Source organism: Catharus ustulatus, chromosome 1 (genome assembly GCF_009819885.2).
Source record: "Catharus ustulatus isolate bCatUst1 chromosome 1, bCatUst1.pri.v2, whole genome shotgun sequence".
Lineage (NCBI taxonomy): Eukaryota > Metazoa > Chordata > Aves > Passeriformes > Turdidae > Catharus > Catharus ustulatus.
The window spans coordinates 5,160,138-5,180,947 of record NC_046221.1 but is presented as its reverse complement, the minus strand read 5'-3'; the positions used below and the strand labels follow the sequence as shown (position 1 = coordinate 5,180,947).

Below are 20,810 nucleotides of genomic sequence, written 5' to 3'. Positions count from 1 at the left end.
ACCCTTCATCTCTCTTGCCTTTCTCCTCTTTCTAGGCCATTATTCCCATCCAGGTTGCATTGGTGGCGCTCAGGACAATGTTCTCATGGTCAGGAGGGAGACTTGTAAAAGAACAGGATGAAGTGGAAGCACTAAGAAGTTCCGCATTGCTCCCATTTGTAGAATCATCTCCTGCTTTGGGTTGGAAGGGACCTTAAAAATCACCTATTTTCAATCCCTCCGCCACGGGCATGGAGCCTTCTACTAGACCAGGTTGCTCAAAACCCTGTAACTTGATTTTTCTTTCTTGCCTGGCTGCAGAGCTGTGTGTCTGTCAGAACAGCTCTGGTAACACATTTTATCGACAAACTTTGTGTGTTCAAGAGGGAAATTGGGGTGAATGACTCATAATGAGGTTCTGTTGGTGTCTGACCAGTTTGAGAATTCACTGATGTTAACCTGATGGAGGTTTCATGGGGCTTTCCCAGAAAGGACCTCAAGGATCTGTCCCAAAAAGGCATGTAGGCAGGCACAAACCTCTTCCACCAAAGAATGTAACATTTCCATATTTCTACCTGTCTCATGGGCCAAATTATAACAGAAGAAACATCCATAAAGGCTTCCTGAGATGTAGAAGCAGAATAGAAAGAGAGGTTTCAGGCAGATTTGACTTTTTCAGAGAAAAGTTTCCACTGAGTTTAGCCAAAGTGGTCACTTCAAATCTCATCTGAGCAACTCTTCAAACCCTGCTGAGCAACTCTGCTGCCAGGCACTGAAATTACCATAGGAAAACACAGCACCAGAAGGTCCTCTTGGGTCAACATATCAAGCCACATGGGGATTTCTACAGCTGAGTTTGCCTCCTAGGATGGCAGGGGCAGAAATAAGTAGTTTTAAGGGCTATTTAGTGTGATATATTTAGATTTTTTGGGTGGTAAGATATTTTATGATTTCACAGACTCCATTAACCAGATCTGACTATAAAGGCATCTCCGTGTGATTATTTCAGATGCAGATGCTCAGAGTGACTGATACATATACTCTCAAACATTTTCTGTAGGTAAGCTACTGGATCATAACATAAATATTTAAACAGGGCTGAGTGCATGACCTTACACTTTGTATTTCATAATTCCATGCATCATGCATTAATTCAATAATGGTTATGCAATCCTGCCTACAGGACAGTGTGATACCCTAGAAATTGGTTGTGCTTTCTACCTCTGTGTTCCCAGAAAATCTCATCAATATTTTCCTGAGTGAGTGGACAGCAGGGGGGAAAAAAAGGCTAGGATTGATCCTAAAGGAGGAATTCCATTCTTATATTTTGCTTTTAAGGAAAATTCTTAAGGTGTCACTTTCCTGGTTACAGACCTTACATGTTGACATGTGTGTGACTCCAGCAGTGCAAGATACACCACGGAAATGGAACAGTGATTTGCCAGCTTGTGGTGGATTGGGAACAGGGGTGGATGTGCTGGGATGTGTGAATGGGACAGAGGTGAGACAGCAGCAGAACTCAGCCCTGAGGGCCAGTTAATGCACTGCAGCTCTGTGGTTTATCACTAAGAGATGCTTTGGGCTCATACAGCCCAGCTGGAGCAGGAGCAGGGACAAACAGTGCATTTCTGCAGCTCCTCAGGCTGTCCTTCCCTTGGTGGTACTTCAGGAGATGCTGGTAGGACCCATCCTTCATCCTGGTGGTCACCAGAGGGTAAAAGTGTGGCTTGGCCAGCGTGAGTCACACACACTCAGTGAGGCTCTGCCCATGATGGAAGTGTCACTTTTATTCACGCAGGTTGTTAGTGCCCAGCACACACAGCTGTCCCCTGAGAAGTGGCTGGTGTCACATCAACTCTCTCCAGCCAGAGCAGGGGGCACCAGGACCTGCCTCATGATCCTAATTCTCCTACATCATCTTAAAAATTCCTGTCTTGGTGATTTTCCTTATTCACCCCAGTAACATAGGTTAAAAATACAATAAACCCTTTAGGAAACTTAACAAAAAGCATAATTATTCATTTAGCTATTTCAGAAGTTCTCTCTTACGAATGAGGAAGAAATTCTTGTGATCCGTCTGGTTTGCCTTTACCTCCTAAAGCAGCCTCAATGACTCTGAAATGCCACCTGGCATCAGCAGCACAGCTTTATTGTGCAAAAGGCACAGCGCATAGTTTCCCAACTATATTGAAAAGTTTAGTTCCTTGAAGATGATTCACTCATCAACTGATCAGCCTTAAATATAGTTTCGTGTGGCATTGCACACAAATTGTCCAAGACATTTTCAGGATATATGAATAAACCCAAAGACCAAGGATATACTAAAATTTCTTTCAGTGACTGGGCTGCTCTAAAATGCAGTATTACCCAAGGCACTTGCTAAGTTTTCTGGTTTTCCTTCCACCAGTCCTTTGAATTTATGTTAGTGAGGCTGGGTAAGACCTGCAAACTGAATCACTGAACATACCACAGAATTGCTGGGGTCGTAACAATTTCAACACCAGTTTGCAGACTTTAGAGGAGTGCAAGAGCAAGTTTGGTCCATAATCCTCAGCCTTGCAGTTGGGAGGATGACCACAGACATCACCATATAGCAGATGGGACAGATAAAAGTAATTTAGATGCATATACAGATATGCTACACCAAGATTTTCTCCATGCCTCCAGATATTATGGAAGCATTTAGAGTCCAAATGAGATACAGCCTCAGGATAATATTCTTCATCAGAACTGACTCTTGAAACTCAGAGGAGGAAAAAGGATCTCAGCAAGTTAAAAAAGAGACTTTGCTGGCACAGATGGCAATGGAGTTACAGGTAAAAGTTTTCATACCAGTACTTTTATTTGAAAAGGCTTGTGGTGCTTTTTAGTCACCAGAACTTTTGGGTCTGATGATGTTATGCAAGTTAGTGAGTTGGTGAGTTCTATTCACCCTTACTGAAGAAAGTGACAATTTTGCTGATGCCAGAGGTGTAGGATGACCTCCTCTCTACCTGCTAATCAACATCATCTCCATGTTGGCACTGGATGATCTCATAATTCAGAATCTGTTGTTCTTTTCACCACCTTCATCACCTATAAATAATTTCCTTATTATTTTTTTTTTCTGAGTGACCCAAACACAAGAATCATTCCTCTTTATCAGTCTTGGCCACTTCCTTGCAGAACTGTTGGCTGAAAAGAGTAAAGCTAGCAATTTTTTCTTTCAGCTGACCAATAACTTCAGCTTATCCATGCTGACAGAATTTTTCAATTTTACATCTGGGACAGCCTTTTTTTTGAGCATTGAAGGTTAAATATACGTAGATAATGTTAATGCAGTCTCTGCTGAGCCAGATTTCATATTTAACAGAACTTATGCACACTGATGAGTGTTAATATCTAAGGGTATCAGATGTTGCTAATTCACATCTTTTAATAATCCATGAATATTTCAAATGTTAACATTTCCCCCAGAATTTAACACATATTATTTCCAGCTTTCATCATCATACACAGAACACATTGCTTAATGGCAGGGGGAGATTAACTTTCCAGATCTCAGGCTAAACTCTCCTAAAAAATGTAATAAATAATGTTTTTTCCTAAATAAAGAAAGTAATATTTTTCCCCAGCTCTTCTAATCAAATGTAATTCCAAGGAAAATTTTTAGAAATGATAAGTCATATATAAAAATGTAAATAATTTCTGAGTAATCACAGTTTAGTCTTTTATATAAAGATTTCCTTTATAAAAAAACCTAAAAAATATACCTTTCCCTTGCAATCAACATTTTCAGTGTGAAAATAACTGCTAAAATTTAAGCTAATGTAAACAAAGCAACACGCTTTGCTTTTCTACAAGCTCTTTCAAGAACTTTTCTACCCCAGCAGCCGAGAACCAGAACACTGGGTACTTAAAAGCAAAACAAGCACTAAAAGCAATCGGTAGCAAAACCCAACATTTTTTTTTTACAGTAGCATCTACTATTAAACAACTCACTACATAAACAGTAAGGCCATTAGAGCCACAATGTCAAAGATGCTCTGTAAGCTGAACAGGCAAAACATTTCCACAATGACTGAAAGCCAGCAAAGCGCCCCTTAAGATGTCAACAGGGAAATATAATTCAGTCTTAATAGGTTCAGAGCTTATGTAAGCCATGCTTATGGGATGGTCTATTAAAAAGACAGCAAGTGAGCCAATGACAGTACTGTAAACAAAACCTGCAGCTTTCTAAAACATGCAGGCTAGAGACGTTCAAAACTCTGCTCAAAGGCATTGTGCTGTGCTAAGGTTTGTGTGTTCTGGACAGAAGTGAAGGGAAATATAAAATGTACCAAAACTGGGATGGTTGAGGTGATACCCACACCTGTACAGAAAAGAGAACAAGAATGCTTTCAGCCCCATGAATGGCCCAGGAAATAAAATCATTGTGATCAACCCATGTGCCGTTCTTCTAGTAAAACATCTGCTCTTCTGAAAAAACCCAGCAAGTTCTCATTCCCAACGAGTCAACTACTAATGCAACTTTGTATTTGGGATAGGAGCAAATTTCTCTTGCTGACAACTCAGTTCATTGACTTAAAATCATGGAGCAATGTGAGATTTGTCATTTCTGAACTGAAAAACGGTACGTTTGAAAATGCCCACCAGGAAAGGAAGAAAAAACCAAAAACAAAACCATCTTGAGAACTCACCACCAGGTTTCCTATCACCATGACCAACAAGAAGACGAGAAGGCACAGGGGCTGCCCAGCTACTTCCATACAGTCCCACATGGTCTCGATCCACTCCCCGCACAAAATCCGGAAGATGATGAGGAAGGAGTGGAAGAAGTCGTTCATGTGCCACCGTGGCAGATTGCCAGTCGTGCTGATCTTCTTCACATTGTCCAAGTAGCTCTTCCCAAAAAGCTGCATTCCTACCACGGCAAAAATGAAGACGATGATGGCCAGCACGAGAGTGAGGTTGCCGAGGGCACCCACGGAGTTACCAATGATTTTAATGAGTGTGTTTAAGGTCGGCCAAGACTTTGCCAACTTGAAGACTCGCAGCTGTGAACAGAACATAAACAACAGTGTCAGCTCACAGAGGCATCAGCCATTTCAGCCAATGAATTATTAAAGTGGGTAAAACGTGAAAGATGTTAAATGCCGCCGTGTGTGTGGTACAAGGTGATTTTAGCCATACTTCCTGTTAACCTCATTACTTCTATTAATAAAATATCAGTTGGGCTTCTCAGAGGAGAATTAAGTTTTCCTGAGCTATGCTAAGCTATCTGGTTTGATAGACATGATTTTAATGGCACATTCCCTCACTGGTAGGGAAAGGATAAAAGAACGAAATCTATTTCCTAGTATTTTCTTTTGTGTTGCTTTTTCTCCTCAAAATAAACAGCCTGGCAGGCATCTGGAGGGAGGAGTTTCAGGTTTGGACCCACAATGAGAGAAGGAATTCCTCTGTGCTTCAGAGAAAGCCTCAGTCAGATGTTATTAGCTGCTAGCTCCCAGGGTGAAAATCACCTCTGTGCCGGGGATCACGCAGTCTGTACACGACCCACGGCCCACTTAAGACCTATTTTAAGGATGTAAATGGTCCCTAGCCCTTGTGTTTTCAGCTGAAGGTTTAAATTAAGCCCTAGTGAAGCAGGATTGCTCCAAAAACTGAAGGGACACACTTAGGATAGTGATGGAAAATTTACACTTTTGAGCAATGCACAGAATTTTGGGGAAAAATAATAAAATATTTTCTTCTGGTAAATGTAATTGCAAGGGCTAATTTTCCTGATCTTTAAAATTTTGCAGCCATATCATGGCCAGAATAATTAGTGTGGACATCCTGGTACATGAAGTGCAACACAAATGTCAAGCTGGCAAGGGAAGCACTTTTCTGTTCCAGCATGATGCCAGTCTCTCATTAATAGAACACCACTGTCCCCTGCTTAACAAAGGAGCTGACAGCTAAGGAGTTCCCATGAAGGACAGATGATATGTTATGCTGATCAGTTCTAGAAAAAAAATATTTCTCTGTGAATAATTCAAAGACATTTTCTTTTGACAACATCTAAAAGAACAGTGGCATGTTTATAACATAATTTAGGAATAACAGCTCCTAAAACAACAAGTTATCAGCTCTTGCATTTCTTGGGCTATCAATTTCCTACTGTCTGTGCTAACAGGTGTGCAGGTATAAAGTGGCAGATCTTTATTACAAGTTGGAATTCAAATATTTTAAGTGTGCTACAAGTACCTGGCACAGCTAGAAGGAATCAAATTATGTTCTCATTTACCCTGATGTAAATCTGGAATGATTCCATTTATCCCACAGTAATTAGTGTCACATACTGTTCACCAGTTTGCAGCAATTATAGGCAGATGCATTTTTAAGAAAATATGTTGCATTCCTATCAGAGTTTATATGTAATAAAAAAAAGATGGTTAAGAACAGAATAAGACATTACCAGTCGAAAGGAGCGTAAAACAGACAGGTTTCCCATGCTGGACAAACCCAGTTCCATCAGGCTTAGAATAACAATTATACTGTCAAAAATATTCCAGCCCTGTTGGAAATAGTAGTAGGGGTCAAGGGCAATTACTTTGAAGATCATTTCTGCTGTAAAAATCCCAGTGAAGACCTGCAGAAAGAAAATATGAAGTCAAGCTAACCTTTCAAGCACAGCTCATTGCTTGTGGAGTTTCCACTCACACAGGTGAACCCAGCAGAAAGACAGATAGATTCTACAAACAAATGTTTGAGTTTTTTTAATGGTTGACTCTTTATCACTATTACAATTTTGTCTCATCTTTTCACATTAATATCTGACACTGTTGTAAACTTATAAAGACATCTGACTTCAGGATCTGGATTGGAACATGCATTTCAATCTCCTTCCATCATCTGAATAATGACAATGGTAAAAAAAAGAAAAAAAAGTGTAAAGGTGCCTTTTATACAGGTTAAATCTGTGAATTTCAGTGGAGAAAGCTAAGTGAATGGAGAGTGAGTGTTAAGGGCTATTTGGGTTTCAGTGTATCTGGTGTATTATCCCTTTTAATTTTGTTCTTATTATCAATAGAAGGGCAATGCACGCCTCCAGTTATTCTGAGGTTATTGCTGGCAGCAAAGACGATTAGAAACTCTAATTTGAGTCTTGTTTGTTTTGTTGGTTTTTTTTGTTTTTTTTTTTTTTACAAATAGTCACAGCAATTTTCTTCTCATTGCATCTTGGGAACACATTGGTTATTTATGACCCAGTTCAAATGTCATATGGTGGAGCTTCTAATTGGAACATTTTTCTTTAAAACAACATATAAATATTACCTATGAGGCAGAGGGAGAAGGGAAAGGGAGGCTGCTGACAGCAAATTCACTTCTAATAGATTCTTGTAAAGTATCCCAGGGAAGCAGATTTTGTCTTTTTGTATGCCCTGCTTAAGTAACCTTTTAAATGCATAGTGCAATGCTACAGTCAACTGAAAATGACAAAATGTGGGCACCAAGCTTGTCTTGTACTGCTTTATTTTCATTTCACATCCTAGTAAAAGCTGCCCAGGGCTTTGTGTTTCTGGAAAATTCTGGAATTTCTGAAATAGAAATAGATATATTTGCAGAAATGGACAATATCTATAAAATTAAAATACGTGGTTTTCTGTGAAACAATCAACATTAATGTATTTTGTTGGTCAAAATAGAGGGGGAAATCCAGGGTCATGTATCACTAATATACAGTCAAGGAGAAATGTTTTCCTTCCAATAAGTTGAATATTTGCAACATTAGTCCAGCAAAACAGATCAACTCTGAGCAAGAGATGAGACACCCTCTAAGATGTGAAAGGGAAAGAGTAAAATCATACAATTATGTTATTAAAGAATAAAAAAAAATTATCATAGCCTGAATTTGAAGAGTGCTTGGCTTTGCTCTGTAATACTTCAGGAATTAATTACTCCAAGTGGCCATTTCACACAATTCCTTACTGTTTCCCCTCAGGAAAATGATATCTTGGATTACAGTAATACCTTGGGATGGAGCAACTTTCCATCACCACCTCATATCACAAATACAACAAACAACCTGTCTCATATTTCTAATTAGCAAAGAACTTCTGAGTCACAGGGGTTAGAGATACCAAAGATTCCCACCAGAATGCTCGAATTTTTCCTGGGACAGAGAACAAGACAAAACTGGGTGTCTGTGAAATTGTATCCAGGGCACTGCCTTAAAAAACTAAGAGACCACGCTGCACACATTATGCAACCCTCTTGCTGAGAAAATGACTCAGGAGGATCACTTTCTTTGCCTGAATCATTTTAATCAATAGCCTTCTGAGAAGGAAATGTCACAGCAAGGCAGCAAAATGTCTGAGCCTTCCTGAAGGCATCAGGAATTGTGTGTGTGTGTGTGTGTTCCAGCCACAAATTCCACACAGCACCTGGCCCACTGTGCCTGGGTGTTTTATGTGATAAAGGATGGAAAGAAAACAAGGAGCTTAACATCCCACTGGTGCTAAATATGACACTGCTGATGTGGAGCACTTTGTCTTTAAAAAAAACCCACCCTTTTACCTGTTATTTCAGCCACTTAGGCTTTAATGTTGCATAATGGTACCTCAGCTTCTAAAGGGAAACAGAAATTGAGGGAGTCTTGCTCTCTCCACTCTTTTTTAAGTGGTGGCACTGCGTGGGCAGATGAACTCTGTGCACGTGCTGCCTGGCCTTCTGACCACATTTGAAAATGTTCATTCCTGTAAGGGATGAGCTAAAGGGGCTGAAAGTAGCAGATGCTGAATGGACAATCACAGCGGGAGAGCCCCAGTGACTGGCAGATCCAGAGAAAGAAAATCTATATTCCATTTTCATTCTTTCATTTCTCTCAGAAATACTTGCTCCGAGTAAAAAAAAAAAAAAAAAAAAAAGCCAAAGACCTGCTCTCTTTAATATTTCCCCTGTTTAATGCTAGCATAATCACTCAAAGAGGGTTAGATGTGACAGGAAGACAGCCAGCCAGCGTGGGGGCAGAGGGGGGGCTGGCAGTCTGCAGCTCAGGGGATGCAGTCACCTGGCAGCCTGCCCTGGAGCTGGGACTCCCTTCCCTTTCACAGAGAATTGCAAAAAATGTCAATTTTCATTACAAATGACTTTGCAAAATCTTCCACAAAATGGAGTTACCTTTCTCTGACCTGCTCTGCTCACAATTAATCCAGTTATGCGGGGGTTTGGTAAAGCTGGCGAGGGTGAGCTGGGACTGTCTGGGCTCTCACAGAGCCAAGCTGGGATCTCAGGAGAAGGGGAGCCCCAAGCCATCAGCCTGCTACATCAGCTTGCTTACTTTACATTTTAGCACAAAGAAGAGAAATAGCTCTAGGCAGTGCTAAGACACTCACAGTGGGATTTTTTTCTTTCCATCTTTTTTTTTTCTTTTTTTTTTTTTTTTGGTAAAATGTTTGCAAAATTTGCTTTGTAAAATTTCTCTCTCTGAAATTAAAAAAAAAAAAAAGTCTCTCTCTGCAAAATTTCTCTGTCTGCAAAGATCTCTCCATCTGCAAAATTCCTGTCTCTACTGATTGTCTAATTTCCTGATGGCACCTGGCACAGCCCTGCTCTGCCCTGGCAGGTCTGCAGGAGCTGTGTTGGCAGGAGGGATGCCAAGGGCTAAAGTTTCACTGCCTGTGATCTGCAAAGTGGAAGCTGATCTGCCAAAAGCAGAGTGAGGAGCAGACACCTTGACTGTCCCAAGTGCCAGAGAGGGAAGTGGCAGCTTTGCCACCTGCTTTGATGGATGCAAAGGAATTTTTTCAAGTCATCTTAGAAGGCCACAAATTGTTGAGCAACAAGAAGGAATGCTGGCTGCAAAGAGAAGCTGGATACAGTCCTGTAAGATGATTTCCAAGCTATCCTTATCTACTACTTTCTGTAGAGGGCAAGAGCATGGGTTTGGAGCAAGAGAGACCCAAACAGATTTCTGCCTAGCACAACAACAGAGGGAGATTTGCCAAGACACATCATCTGCAAAGCTGGAGACAGGTCCCACAGCCTGGGGGAATAACCTCAACCTGCCACAGATGCCCAGAGCTAGAAATTACAAGGACCAGGGCAAAGAAAAAAATCTCTGTGTGTTATATCCCATATTCTAGGACTGATACAAAATGCCTGGTTATTGCTACTACCCCCCAAACCTGCCAACAAGGCAGGCTTCTCACCAAAGGCAGGTCTCACATCTGCAGTGTCTCTGTGTGCTCCCACTGTGGTCCATGGCTGCAACAGCCACAGCCCTGCAGGTCACTGTTCACCTTATCCAAAAATAAATGTCTCTACACCACAGTAATGGGGCTGGAGACTGCCCATTGTTTCCCATTGACTTTGAAAACAAAGACAACTGGCACAAACTCCTGTGCTGTAAATACCTAAAGTTAAGTGACATGAATCCAGCTTTGAGATACTGCAGCCTTTGTTTTTACAGAAATAAAGCGCTTTACTAATCTCTGCTGTGAGCTCCTCAAATGCAAACTTTGCAGCATCCACTTACAGATTCTCCAGATCACTTTTGTTCCTATAGGATATCTCTGCTGCTACTACCACATTTTAGGGGCAAGCCCACCATGTCATAGCTACATGGCCTGTGCCTTTTCTAATTCAGACTCTTCTACAATTAAACATGTTAAAACATACAACATATTAAACATACAATTAAAATGTTAAACAACAACTTTTAAACATAACTCAGATAAAGATGATTAAAGAAAAAGATTCCATTTTGTGGTAACTGCAGAATTTTAGCGGCCCCCTGGGTCACAAATTGTATCATGATGCCCTTGGAAAGTTTTTTTGCTGTTCCTACAGCTTGAAAGTAGAGTGTCCCTCTGCTTTTCTTGGGGCAAGAGTGGTCTCTGCTTGCTTTGCATCTCTGCACCCATCTGCTCTGGCTTGCACATTAAGTTTCCCCTCCAAGCATTGGCCATGCTTTGCTCCATGTCCCCTCTGCCCCAGGGTTTTCATAGGACCCAGCACACAGAAGATGCACTACAGACACCTTCCAGCATAGATATCCACCCATGATCAAACACAACTCCATTTCCCTCCATGATCTTGCCTTGCTTTTTTTCTGTAGATGTTTTTTTTTAATGTAAAAGTCACAATTAGTCACCAAGTACTGCTGCCTTATGGGTGCTTTCCCAGAAATCCCACATAAAACTCATTAACCTTTCTCTTATCTCATTTCCTTAAACAGATATCTATCAGGAACAGCCCAAAACCATGGCTTTAATGGATGTTAATAACATTAGAATAAGTTAGCTTGGCAAAAATAGACACTTGTTCTTCATTCAGCTCTCTTCAGAAAGAGGTGGTGAGTGGACTTGCTTGACAAAGGCAAATCAGTATTCAAAGTGGGACATTCCCAAGCCACAGCTAAAACTTTTAAAAGCAGGAAATTCACCCCTCAGGTGGCACTTTGAGTTCACATTCACTTACCAAATTGCCTATGTACAGCATGTGGTCAAACTCCTTTGTCATCTTGTAATGCTCCAGGGCCATGAAGAGCGTGTTCAGCACAATGCAGAGGGTGATGGTCAGGTCTGTAAACGGGTCCATTACCACAAACTTGACAAATTTCTTGATTAAAAGCCAAAGTGGGCAGCAATCCCAAATGAGGAATTTAACAGCAAAGTGGTTCCAGCAGGGAGGACATTTCTGGTGCGATTCCTCAAGCTCTAAGTCACAAGCAGCAAAGTCACAGTCAATTCACACTGAGTTATATGACAAGAGAACACTTAAAATTACTCATAGCACAGAGTAAGGCTCACAAATTACCCCAAACTTTTTTCAAAGGTAAAAACATTCCTGTCCTAACAGGTTGGCAAATTACACACTTTGGGGTTTTAGCCAGTTGACCTGCACTTAGCAGACAGCAACCTGTTCTGAAAGTAAAAACCTTTTAAAAGTGTTACAGGCAGAAAGTGAGAATCACACCAAATATGTGAAGTATGGAATTATATATAGGCTTGGATTCTTACTCTATTTTCCATTTTACCAAGCTCAAATGGATAAGAATACACAGTCTTCATTGAACTTAGATTGGAATATGTATTTTTCATTCCCCGGTCACATTTTCAAAGCATCTTAAATAATACCTTTTAAAGCTGATAAGAGATGAAAGAGCTTAAATCCAATATTTAAAGCTGATTTAAATAGAAAATCAGAGTATCACTGGTTGTCAGCAGAGTTTCTGTCCTTGATGTACAATCCAAAAAGACATTAAATATCTGATTTTTCTGAAAGGCCCACAGACAAAATCAGGAAGCACATAACCCAGTCTCAAAATGCTACTAAAACTCCAATGTGCTTTTTAAAGGTGCTCTTAAAATATTGCCTGTAATTCCACTTTTACATGCTCATTTTACCTATGCACAAAAGAATTGAAATAGCTTCAAAAGTATAATTTGTGTTAAATGGTGAAAAAAAGAAAAGCCAAAAAAGACAGTTAATGGCTAAATGACAATGATCAGCAGAATTGCTTAATGCCTTCCTTTTCTGACTCCTTTATGGGCATGGAATGTTTTATTTTAGTTTTAGTCTATATAATTAGAAGCTGCACTGATAACAGGAAAACTTCAGCCAAGGCTGTTATTTCAATCAGTTCATAAACAGCCTCCTCTCCCAAGGCAGGAAACATTTGGGACAAGGGGAAATGGCCCCAAGCTGTGCCAGGGAAGCTTCAGGTTGGATAATGGGAAAAAATCTCTTCACTGAAAGAGTGATTGAGCACAGATGGAGTCACCATGCCTGGAGTGTCCAAAACCTGAGTGGAAATGGCACTTTGAAATATGGTTTGGTGGGCACAAGAAGTACTCATTCATCTCACAGAATTCCTCCTCAAATTCTCCAATTCTTTATCTACTTTTCTTCAAAGGATGACAGAACTGTGATATTAGGTGTCTTCTATCAAGTTTTCAAAATACCAAATGGTGTCCTACCTGCACAGGTTTTGCACACACATCTACTGCTCTGAGATCTTTGGGAAATCAAAGTGCTCCCCAGAAATGACTCTTTCCAGCCTCCAAAGAGAGGGTTTACAGGTATACTATAGATTTCAATGCAAAATGTTATTTTTTTTTTATTTTTATTTTTTAAACCTGCCTCTGAAAGCAATAAAGGATTTAGGGTGGTCGATTCCTTAAAGATTTAATTTTCTAGGTAAATCTAGAACACATTGATCTATATCTTTATTCTTCACAACATAAGCCCCTTTAAGTCCAGGTTGCTGCTAAAAGGCTTAGTTTCACCCTTTTTAGCCTCAGCCACATGTTATTTTTCTGCTCTTTTGTCAGCTTTTGTGCTGCTGGACCTTCTGGATGAGCTGGTTCTGCTTGTTGATCCAGCTGAAAACCAATCCAAGAAAGTACAGGAACACAGCAAGGGAAGCAGGAGGGTGTGACTGTCCTTTTTTGGCAGTGATGTAGCATTAAAATGGTTTAAATTACTTAAGAATCCACATCCTTTCCTGGTAAATATGATCTTTGGAAAACAAAGAATATAATTTCTTTTTTTTAATATCTCCAAAATAAAAAACAAAATTAGTTTCTGTTTTTTTCTGCTACCGTTAAAAAATGATCAGAAAAACAAAACCAGCATTGTGTTGGAGATGTTTTTCCTCTTATTTTTAAATTTAAAAATAAATAGATCCTTTCTTGTCTGCAAGGCTTTGTAATGTCTGGAAAAAACAGACAGTTGTTGACTACCCAAGAACCAAGAGCAGAAACCAAATAAGTAAAGGGGAAGAGATTTCTGGTCCAGCTGGTTCAAAGTTTGGCACAGATCATATGGTTAAATCCTGTGATCTATTTTATTCTGATCTGACATTCTTTGTTAACAAGTATTCAATTTTGGTGACTAAACAAAGTCTGGGAGTTAGGAAACCTTTGATAAGGATTTCTTCTAAATAGACTCATAGAATCATTTAGGTTGTAAAATATCTCTAAGATCACTGACTGCAGCTGTTATCCCTTGATGCCAAATCCACCACTAAACCACATCCCTGAGTGCCATGTCCTCTGAGTTATCTTAGTCTGGATGGTCTCTATTTCTGTGGTATAAAGGAATAGAAAAATACCATTAAATAAACAAGAAGTCCAGAAATCCAGGCCTTCTAGGCATTCTTAACACACTGCAAGAAAGTAAATCAGTCACAAAGCCAATTGCTAAAAACCCCACAAAAACAAATGAAAGCTTTGCAGAGTACATTAAACACTGGAATACACCAAAGTGATTATTTCCCTATTAAGAGCACAGTTCTTTATTTATTCAAACACAGATATCTCTTCTGGCCACAGTACTGCTGGATATAACCATGGGGAGGGTAAAAAACTGAGGAAGAGGAAGGGCTTTGTGGTTTCACACTGGGCAGTGTCCAGCTCCTGTCTGTAAGGCAGGTCCCTATCCATCACACAGAGAATTTGGATGAGAATCTACAACTTCCCTTGCTACTGAGTTCTTAAATGACATTTTTCTGTGTTCTTAGGTGCTATCTCCTTTGTCAGTTTGCCGTGCAGGAGACGTGAGAAAGTGTAAGAAACTCTTTCATGCTATGAGTAAAATGTTGGGAATGTGGGGGTCCTGCTGAGTTGCCTTGCTGTTGATAAATTTGACATGCAAAGTTCCTGCCTGTGGAAACTCAGAGGAGGAGAATCCTCCTGCACCTCGTGGGAAGTGCAGTGTTGAGGAATATTTGCATGGTTAAAATGGTTCTTTGAGCATCCTTGAATTTCACAGCGGGACTCAAACACGCACACACTGCAGTGTCCCTGTTGTGAGAGACTTTGGGACTTTCCTCCCCCACAATCTGGGTGTTCTGCACGTGGCTGGTGACTGCATGGCCTCAGCCCCAGAGAGATGAGACACCAGCCAGGCACCCCAAACCTGCTGCTCTGCTGCCCTGCACTCCACTGAGCCCTCTGTAAACCTAACACCATAACTGCACAAAATCTTAAATCTTACAGCTGCAATTCTGATTATTTGGCATTCTCTCCTGATTTTTACAAGTCCATGGTAAGATATGAATTGTGTTGTCTCTGTATGGGGGTTCCAATAACTATCCTTAGTGCTTTCTTTCAAAACAATATCAGGACATTTTGTGTCAATTTTTCCTGCCTTTAAACGTGGATGTGGCTTTGATTTGGGGAACTGAGGACATCTCTTACCTTCCAGGGCGCTGGTGATGATGCTGACAGCACTCACTGCCCTCTGCCTCTGGAAGGGCTCGTCTGAGTGGTCCAGGGAGGGTCGGTGGGGCATTAAAAGCTGTTTCTTGCTGGCCTCGTCCGAGGGGGAGGTCTGTTGAAGGAACACATGGATCAGCACTGTAAAACCAAGGCAGATATTGGGTAGAAATTTCAAAACTGCCTAAGCATTATTTTTGTCATCTGAAGAGTCTCACTGACTTCTGAGTTAAAGACATGCTGGTGGGGCACAGCTTTTGAAAATGGCACTTTGAGCAATTTTGGAAAATTTGTTCTGGTCTTCACCTTCATGAGAACTGTGGGTGAAAATAAAGGAACGCTTATGATGCCAGAGGAACAGCAGTGCTGCTTCCCCATGCTCTGTGCTTGTGAAAGAAGACCTGCTTAATTACATTAATTAATCCATTATTTCTGAAATGTGTTAACTATTTAATTATACAGCTAGAAAAGGGAAAGGGCGTGGGTAACAGCTCCATTACAGATCTCTGATATCATACCAAGCAAACTGACTCCCCAACACATGTTTTTCCTTGTTCTGAAACACTGCCAAATCTCAGGAACATATTGTCATTGTGGTGATCTTTGGTGTTATGGATTGTGAAGCTCCATAATTAGGGGAGAGACTTAGCTTCTTTTTCTCAGGAAAAAAGAAATAACCTAACTCTTGTTCTCAAATTTTTCAAAGAAAAGCATTTTAAAAATCCCAAAGAAATCAAATACCAGAAAAATAGAATTCCCGAACTGTCTTTGTTTAATGTCTCATTTTAAATTAGTTTTATGCTTTTTGCAGGCTTGGGTTTCTGAAGTCAGACAGAAATACAGTGTAGCTGAAGACACACAGTGCATTAAACACTTCATATTGCCAGCTCACAGGAGCAAGATGTTAAGGCTTTTATTATTACAAGCTCCCACTTCATGTACAGAACAAATCCCACTTGGTTTACTTCTCTAGATCCCACACAGGTGGAAAAAAAAGTGGTTGAGGTGCAAGAATCTGGGAAAGTCAGGTTCAGCATAATTCTCTGTCACAGACCTCCTGGTTGAGACCCTCAATTTCCCAAAATAAATGTTTAACAGCCCCTGTGCTGTCCTCAAGCACCCAGGCTGTGAGTTCTGAGACACTGCAACAAGACAGGTTTAGATAGATGGATCCTGATGGCTCTTGTGTTGTAGCTCAAGGAAATGGGAAATGAGAAGAAATCCCTGCAAAGATGAGAACCTCTGGTTTATTCAGATATCAGAATTAGTTTCTCCATAGACAAATGAGCTACAGGAATTAGATTCAGTCTTCTGGATCTTCTCACCACTTGGGTCTGAAATGGCCCTGCCCACCCTGATCAGCACTGGGGATGCCAGCTGAGATGTGCCAAAAGCAGCAGCTCCACAGCTCTGCTTGTTTGACCCAGGGTCCCTCCTGTTCACCATTCCTCTACCAAAAACGCTCCTCAAGAAAGGCAATTCCAAGAAAAAAAAAAAAAGGTGCTGAAGCTCTATGAGCTGTCTTTTCTGTGACCTCTTCAGGGCAGGGGATATCCCCAGCCAAGGGCAAAGATGTTTGACCACTGAAAACATTGTTTGGTTGGCAATGGAAATTAGAGCCAGGATGTTGGTCCCAGGTCACTTCAAGTACTGCAGTAAAAAATACCAATCACTGCAAGATCAGAGAAGAGTCAGGACTTTGAAAGCAAGCACTTAAAACATTAGCTGGGCCAGAAAAGCAGTAATGCTCCAAAATTGACCTTCTTTTTCCCCCTAAAATGTCCTTCAAAAAAAACTAAAACATGCTCAATTGAATAGGCTCATTGTCCATTGAGTTACTGACAAAGTCATCTCAAAAGGAAAGTTATCATCAGAAAGTCTTCAAAGAGACTTGTACTTGTGCACAACAAGAAAACACTCTCTCCTTGGCTTAGAAGCCAGGGAATACCAGGAATGCTGTTTCAGATGCATTAGTTTGCTTGATTTCCTTCACCTCAAAAACATCCAATAAAAACCAATGAAACAACAAATGTTTTATTAATGAAGAAAGCATCTACAAAATTGCATAATCATTCACAGCAGTTTGGAATACATAACAAATACATGGTACCAAAAAGAAATAGCTAGACAGGGTGAAGAGAAACAGGAGGGAGACAAATTTTGAAGTAGAATAGATTAAAAAAAAAGAAAAAAGGAAAAAAAAGGAAAGCAAAGAAAAAGAGGAAAAAAATTCCCCAAACCACAAGTTCAACTCTGTAGAATGAACCATAAGAAAACCTCAAATTTCAAATCTCTCTGGACTATTTCACTCTTTTTAAGCCCTAATATCTTCCCATCCTATCTGACCTAAGGCACAGGATGTACCAGTAACATGTCATCACACAACCTCCCTCCCAAGAGTCCTTTATCTGAAAGCCACCTTTTACTCACAAGTGCAAAGAGGTAGAAAGCCAAAGGAAAAACTTTCAGAGGTTCATTCTTCTTATATATTTTTAACTTTTATTGAACTAAAGCAAGCCCCTGTTGCCTGCCAGCCCCCTGGCACCAGGCACACAGCAGAGATTCATCCCTAGAGCCAGGCAGGCAATGCCACTGGGCAAAGATTTGACAACAGAGCAGTAAAATCCATCATGTTGTCACTTTGTCACTTTGTCACTTTGTCACTTACTAGGAAGAATTTTTCCAGGAAAGAAAGTTTCCATCCAGGTGAATCGCTTAAAATTATTAAAGCTGCTTATGGAATAAGCTTTTTCCTTATGTACAGAATAGATATGTGTGGGTTTGGGTTTATATTATTATTGTTTATTTTAAAATAGAGATTGCTGATAGTCACACAAGGAACTGGCAGCTTTTGCACTGTGAGACAGGAACAATTCCAAGAACTGGACAAGCAGGCAGCATAAAGGTTATTATCATCTCTGAGAGAACACACACAGGCACAGTTGCTCGTTGTACTTCTATTTCTATAGAAATCATGTATAAAAAACCAGCAGTCCCCACAGTTATGCAAGGAGTCTCCCTAGGACCCAGATGAAAAAACACAATGGAGTTAAACATAGGCACCTCCAGCAGGACAAGATTATTTGTGCTGCCCCCTGGTTGACTGGAAATGTTCCTCCTTTGGATTAGCTAAATTCTATAGAGACAAATATACTATTCAGTAGTTTACATGTAAATGAGGACGTATAACAGGTGTTTTCTTCTCACTGCCTACAGTTTTGAACTATGTCAAAACTATTATATGAAGATGAGTTTAAACATAGCAGCATTTTTTAAGACCATTTTTGGGAGCCAGGATGGGTTTAATTTTCTTTGCACACTTCAAAATTTTTCAACAGAAAAGGGGGTAAGCAGGCCATACCATGAGCAATGGACCCAATAAGGCACAAGCACAAATATTTAATGAAATTGGATGTGGCCATATTAGAGCACAGCATTAAAAAGAAACCACCTAATTTTGGGGATGCTTGGCTATTTAAAGAGATGCACCTTCAACTAAAGCAGTTTGAAATATTTGTACCAAATCTGAGTGATTTACACTTAGGATGTACAAAAGCAAAGTTTGAAATGAGCAGAGCTGTCATGGCAACTCTGTGACAGCATCACAGTGCTGGGTAGTTTTTATCCACATAACTTATTGGCAGGTTTTTGGATGACTTATACTGTTGACCTTTATTTCTGAACATGGAAAGTGCTAACACTTTCCCTTTTCACCAGTCCTGTGGCAAAGCAAGAAGTGAAAGAGAGAAATTTTACCTCAGGGTGATTTTAGGAACATGAAAACCTCAAACCAACGTGGTCAGCAAAAGCTTTTTATGCTTAGCTAAAACAAAAAGTAAGGTCTTTTTGTTTTTCTTTTGAAAATAATATCACAAAAAAATAATATCATCTAAAGATAAATTTCTAAATCTTTATTTCAGTCCCTTCATAGACAGCTTGGCCACTCTCAGGAGCTCACTCTCCTGACTTTTTCCCTCCTGCCAAACTAGCACTGCTCAGCATTTCAAGTTTTCTAGAAGAGGAAGCGTAAGTGTGACCAAGAGGAAATTCAGGAAGGGTTATATGTGCAAGAGGGTGTCCCCAGGTTACTCCAGCCCTGCTGCCCATCCCAAAACCAAGTCACAGGCTGCCCCAGCCTGCTCCTGGACTGATGGGAAGCTCTGGTGAGGAGGTGCCCCAGGGAGAGCAAAGCAGTGGGGATCACCAGCTAACAACCAGTGCCACTTGGGAACCACCACCCTTTCAGTCCTGCATCCATTTCTCTTCCACTTCCAACCTCTGGAACATCTGTAAAGTCTGGTTAAATTAAAAATCTTGTGATTTCCCTGCACTGTTACAAGAAAGGTTCCAGCTGGATTTAGGAGGCAGGAAGGGATGGGGTTTTGTGTGCTCCTTAACCCTCTAGAAGTTCTTGACAGCCTCATCAGAATCCATGGATAAATTGAGCTCCAGGTAAGAGCTCATTAACTAAATCAACTTCTGCACAAGCATATCAATATCTTGTGAAGGGAGGTGTTAGTGTAACCCTTAACTAAGAAACCCCAAGACACAACAGAGCAGTGCAAAGCAACAAATAAATACTCCAGGAAGGTGCAGAACCTTTAGGCTGTAGTGTGCCCTGAAGTTACTTACATAATGTATAGACTTTCTCTAAGTAAGGCAAAAGCCAAACTCTGACCCAGCAATTAATAGGAGTGTAAAAATGTGTAATTTTTCAAAACTCTCAGTTTCAGGTCAAGACAAAAACAGTTGGGACTTCTAGCATAATCACCAGGTCCTGCTTATGTCTTATTTACACTGGGATAAGTTTGATAAAATCAGCAGCTGCACCACTTTGAGAAAGCTTCTGGGAGAACAGGACAGCCCTGACTGAGCCCTCTGCATTTCCACAAGAATAACCAGGACTTGCCATGGGTTTCCTGGGACAAACTCCATGACATAACCTAAAATCCTCCATTTTTCCTCAGCTAGATTTAGGAATTAGGGAGAGGAGATGAACAGTGCAAACACACTTGGTTTCTCATGGAAACCCACTCATCCATTCGTGCCGAGCAGCCAAGGCCATCTGAAGAGCATTTGAAACATTTTTATCTTACATGCTTTTCTGCAGCCAAGTGCCAGGATGTCACTCCTGTGAGTCACCAGCCTGAACAGTGGGATAACCTGCTGCAGCCTCTTCTCTCCTGGGAGAGGGCAGCTGAACTGCACAGATGTTTTCATGTCAGTTCAGCTGCCACCTGCAGCCATTCCCGTGGGCAAATGGCCCTGGGCTGGCACAGGGGGTACCAGCTGCAATTTCACAAAGGCATGGGAGTTGTTCATTGTGGTCCCAACCCAGCCACTTGGCCTGGGGTAAACCATTCAGGGTGAATTTTGTTAAAGCTGATCAGGGTAAAACCTCAAAAGTGGACAGTGATGTGCTTTCCTGGAGAGACCTGAGGAGGACTCACTTTGGAATAATTTGTGACAACTATGGGCTAAGTCACTGTTTGTGACTGAAGGGCTGCAGGTTGAAAATGCAAAACCAGAGATGGTCAGACCTTGTGTGATGTTTGCTCTGTCTTTTAAATCAGAAGTGCTCCTCCAAGCTTTCCCCAAATCAGAATTCAGTGATCTCCCCCCTTAGCAGCAGTCAGGTGG

The 20,810-nt window shown here is 40.7% G+C and overlaps 1 protein-coding gene across 7 annotated transcripts in view; it reads right to left on the bottom strand.

Annotated features, from left to right (window-relative positions):
- The window catches only part of LOC116996559 (sodium channel protein type 5 subunit alpha-like), a 207,716-nt gene that overhangs the window by 84,638 nt on the left and 102,268 nt on the right, over window positions 1-20,810 (bottom strand). For all 7 annotated transcript variants that reach the window (XM_033060354.2, XM_033060362.2, XM_033060372.2 and 4 more), the window contains 4 exons: window positions 15,153-15,285; window positions 11,428-11,666; window positions 6,422-6,595; window positions 4,659-5,015 (listed from right to left, as the gene is read on the bottom strand). In XM_033060354.2, coding sequence (XP_032916245.1) covers window positions 4,659-5,015; window positions 6,422-6,595; window positions 11,428-11,666; window positions 15,153-15,285 — 903 coding nt within the window. The remainder of the gene's footprint in view (window positions 1-4,658; window positions 5,016-6,421; window positions 6,596-11,427; window positions 11,667-15,152; window positions 15,286-20,810) is intronic.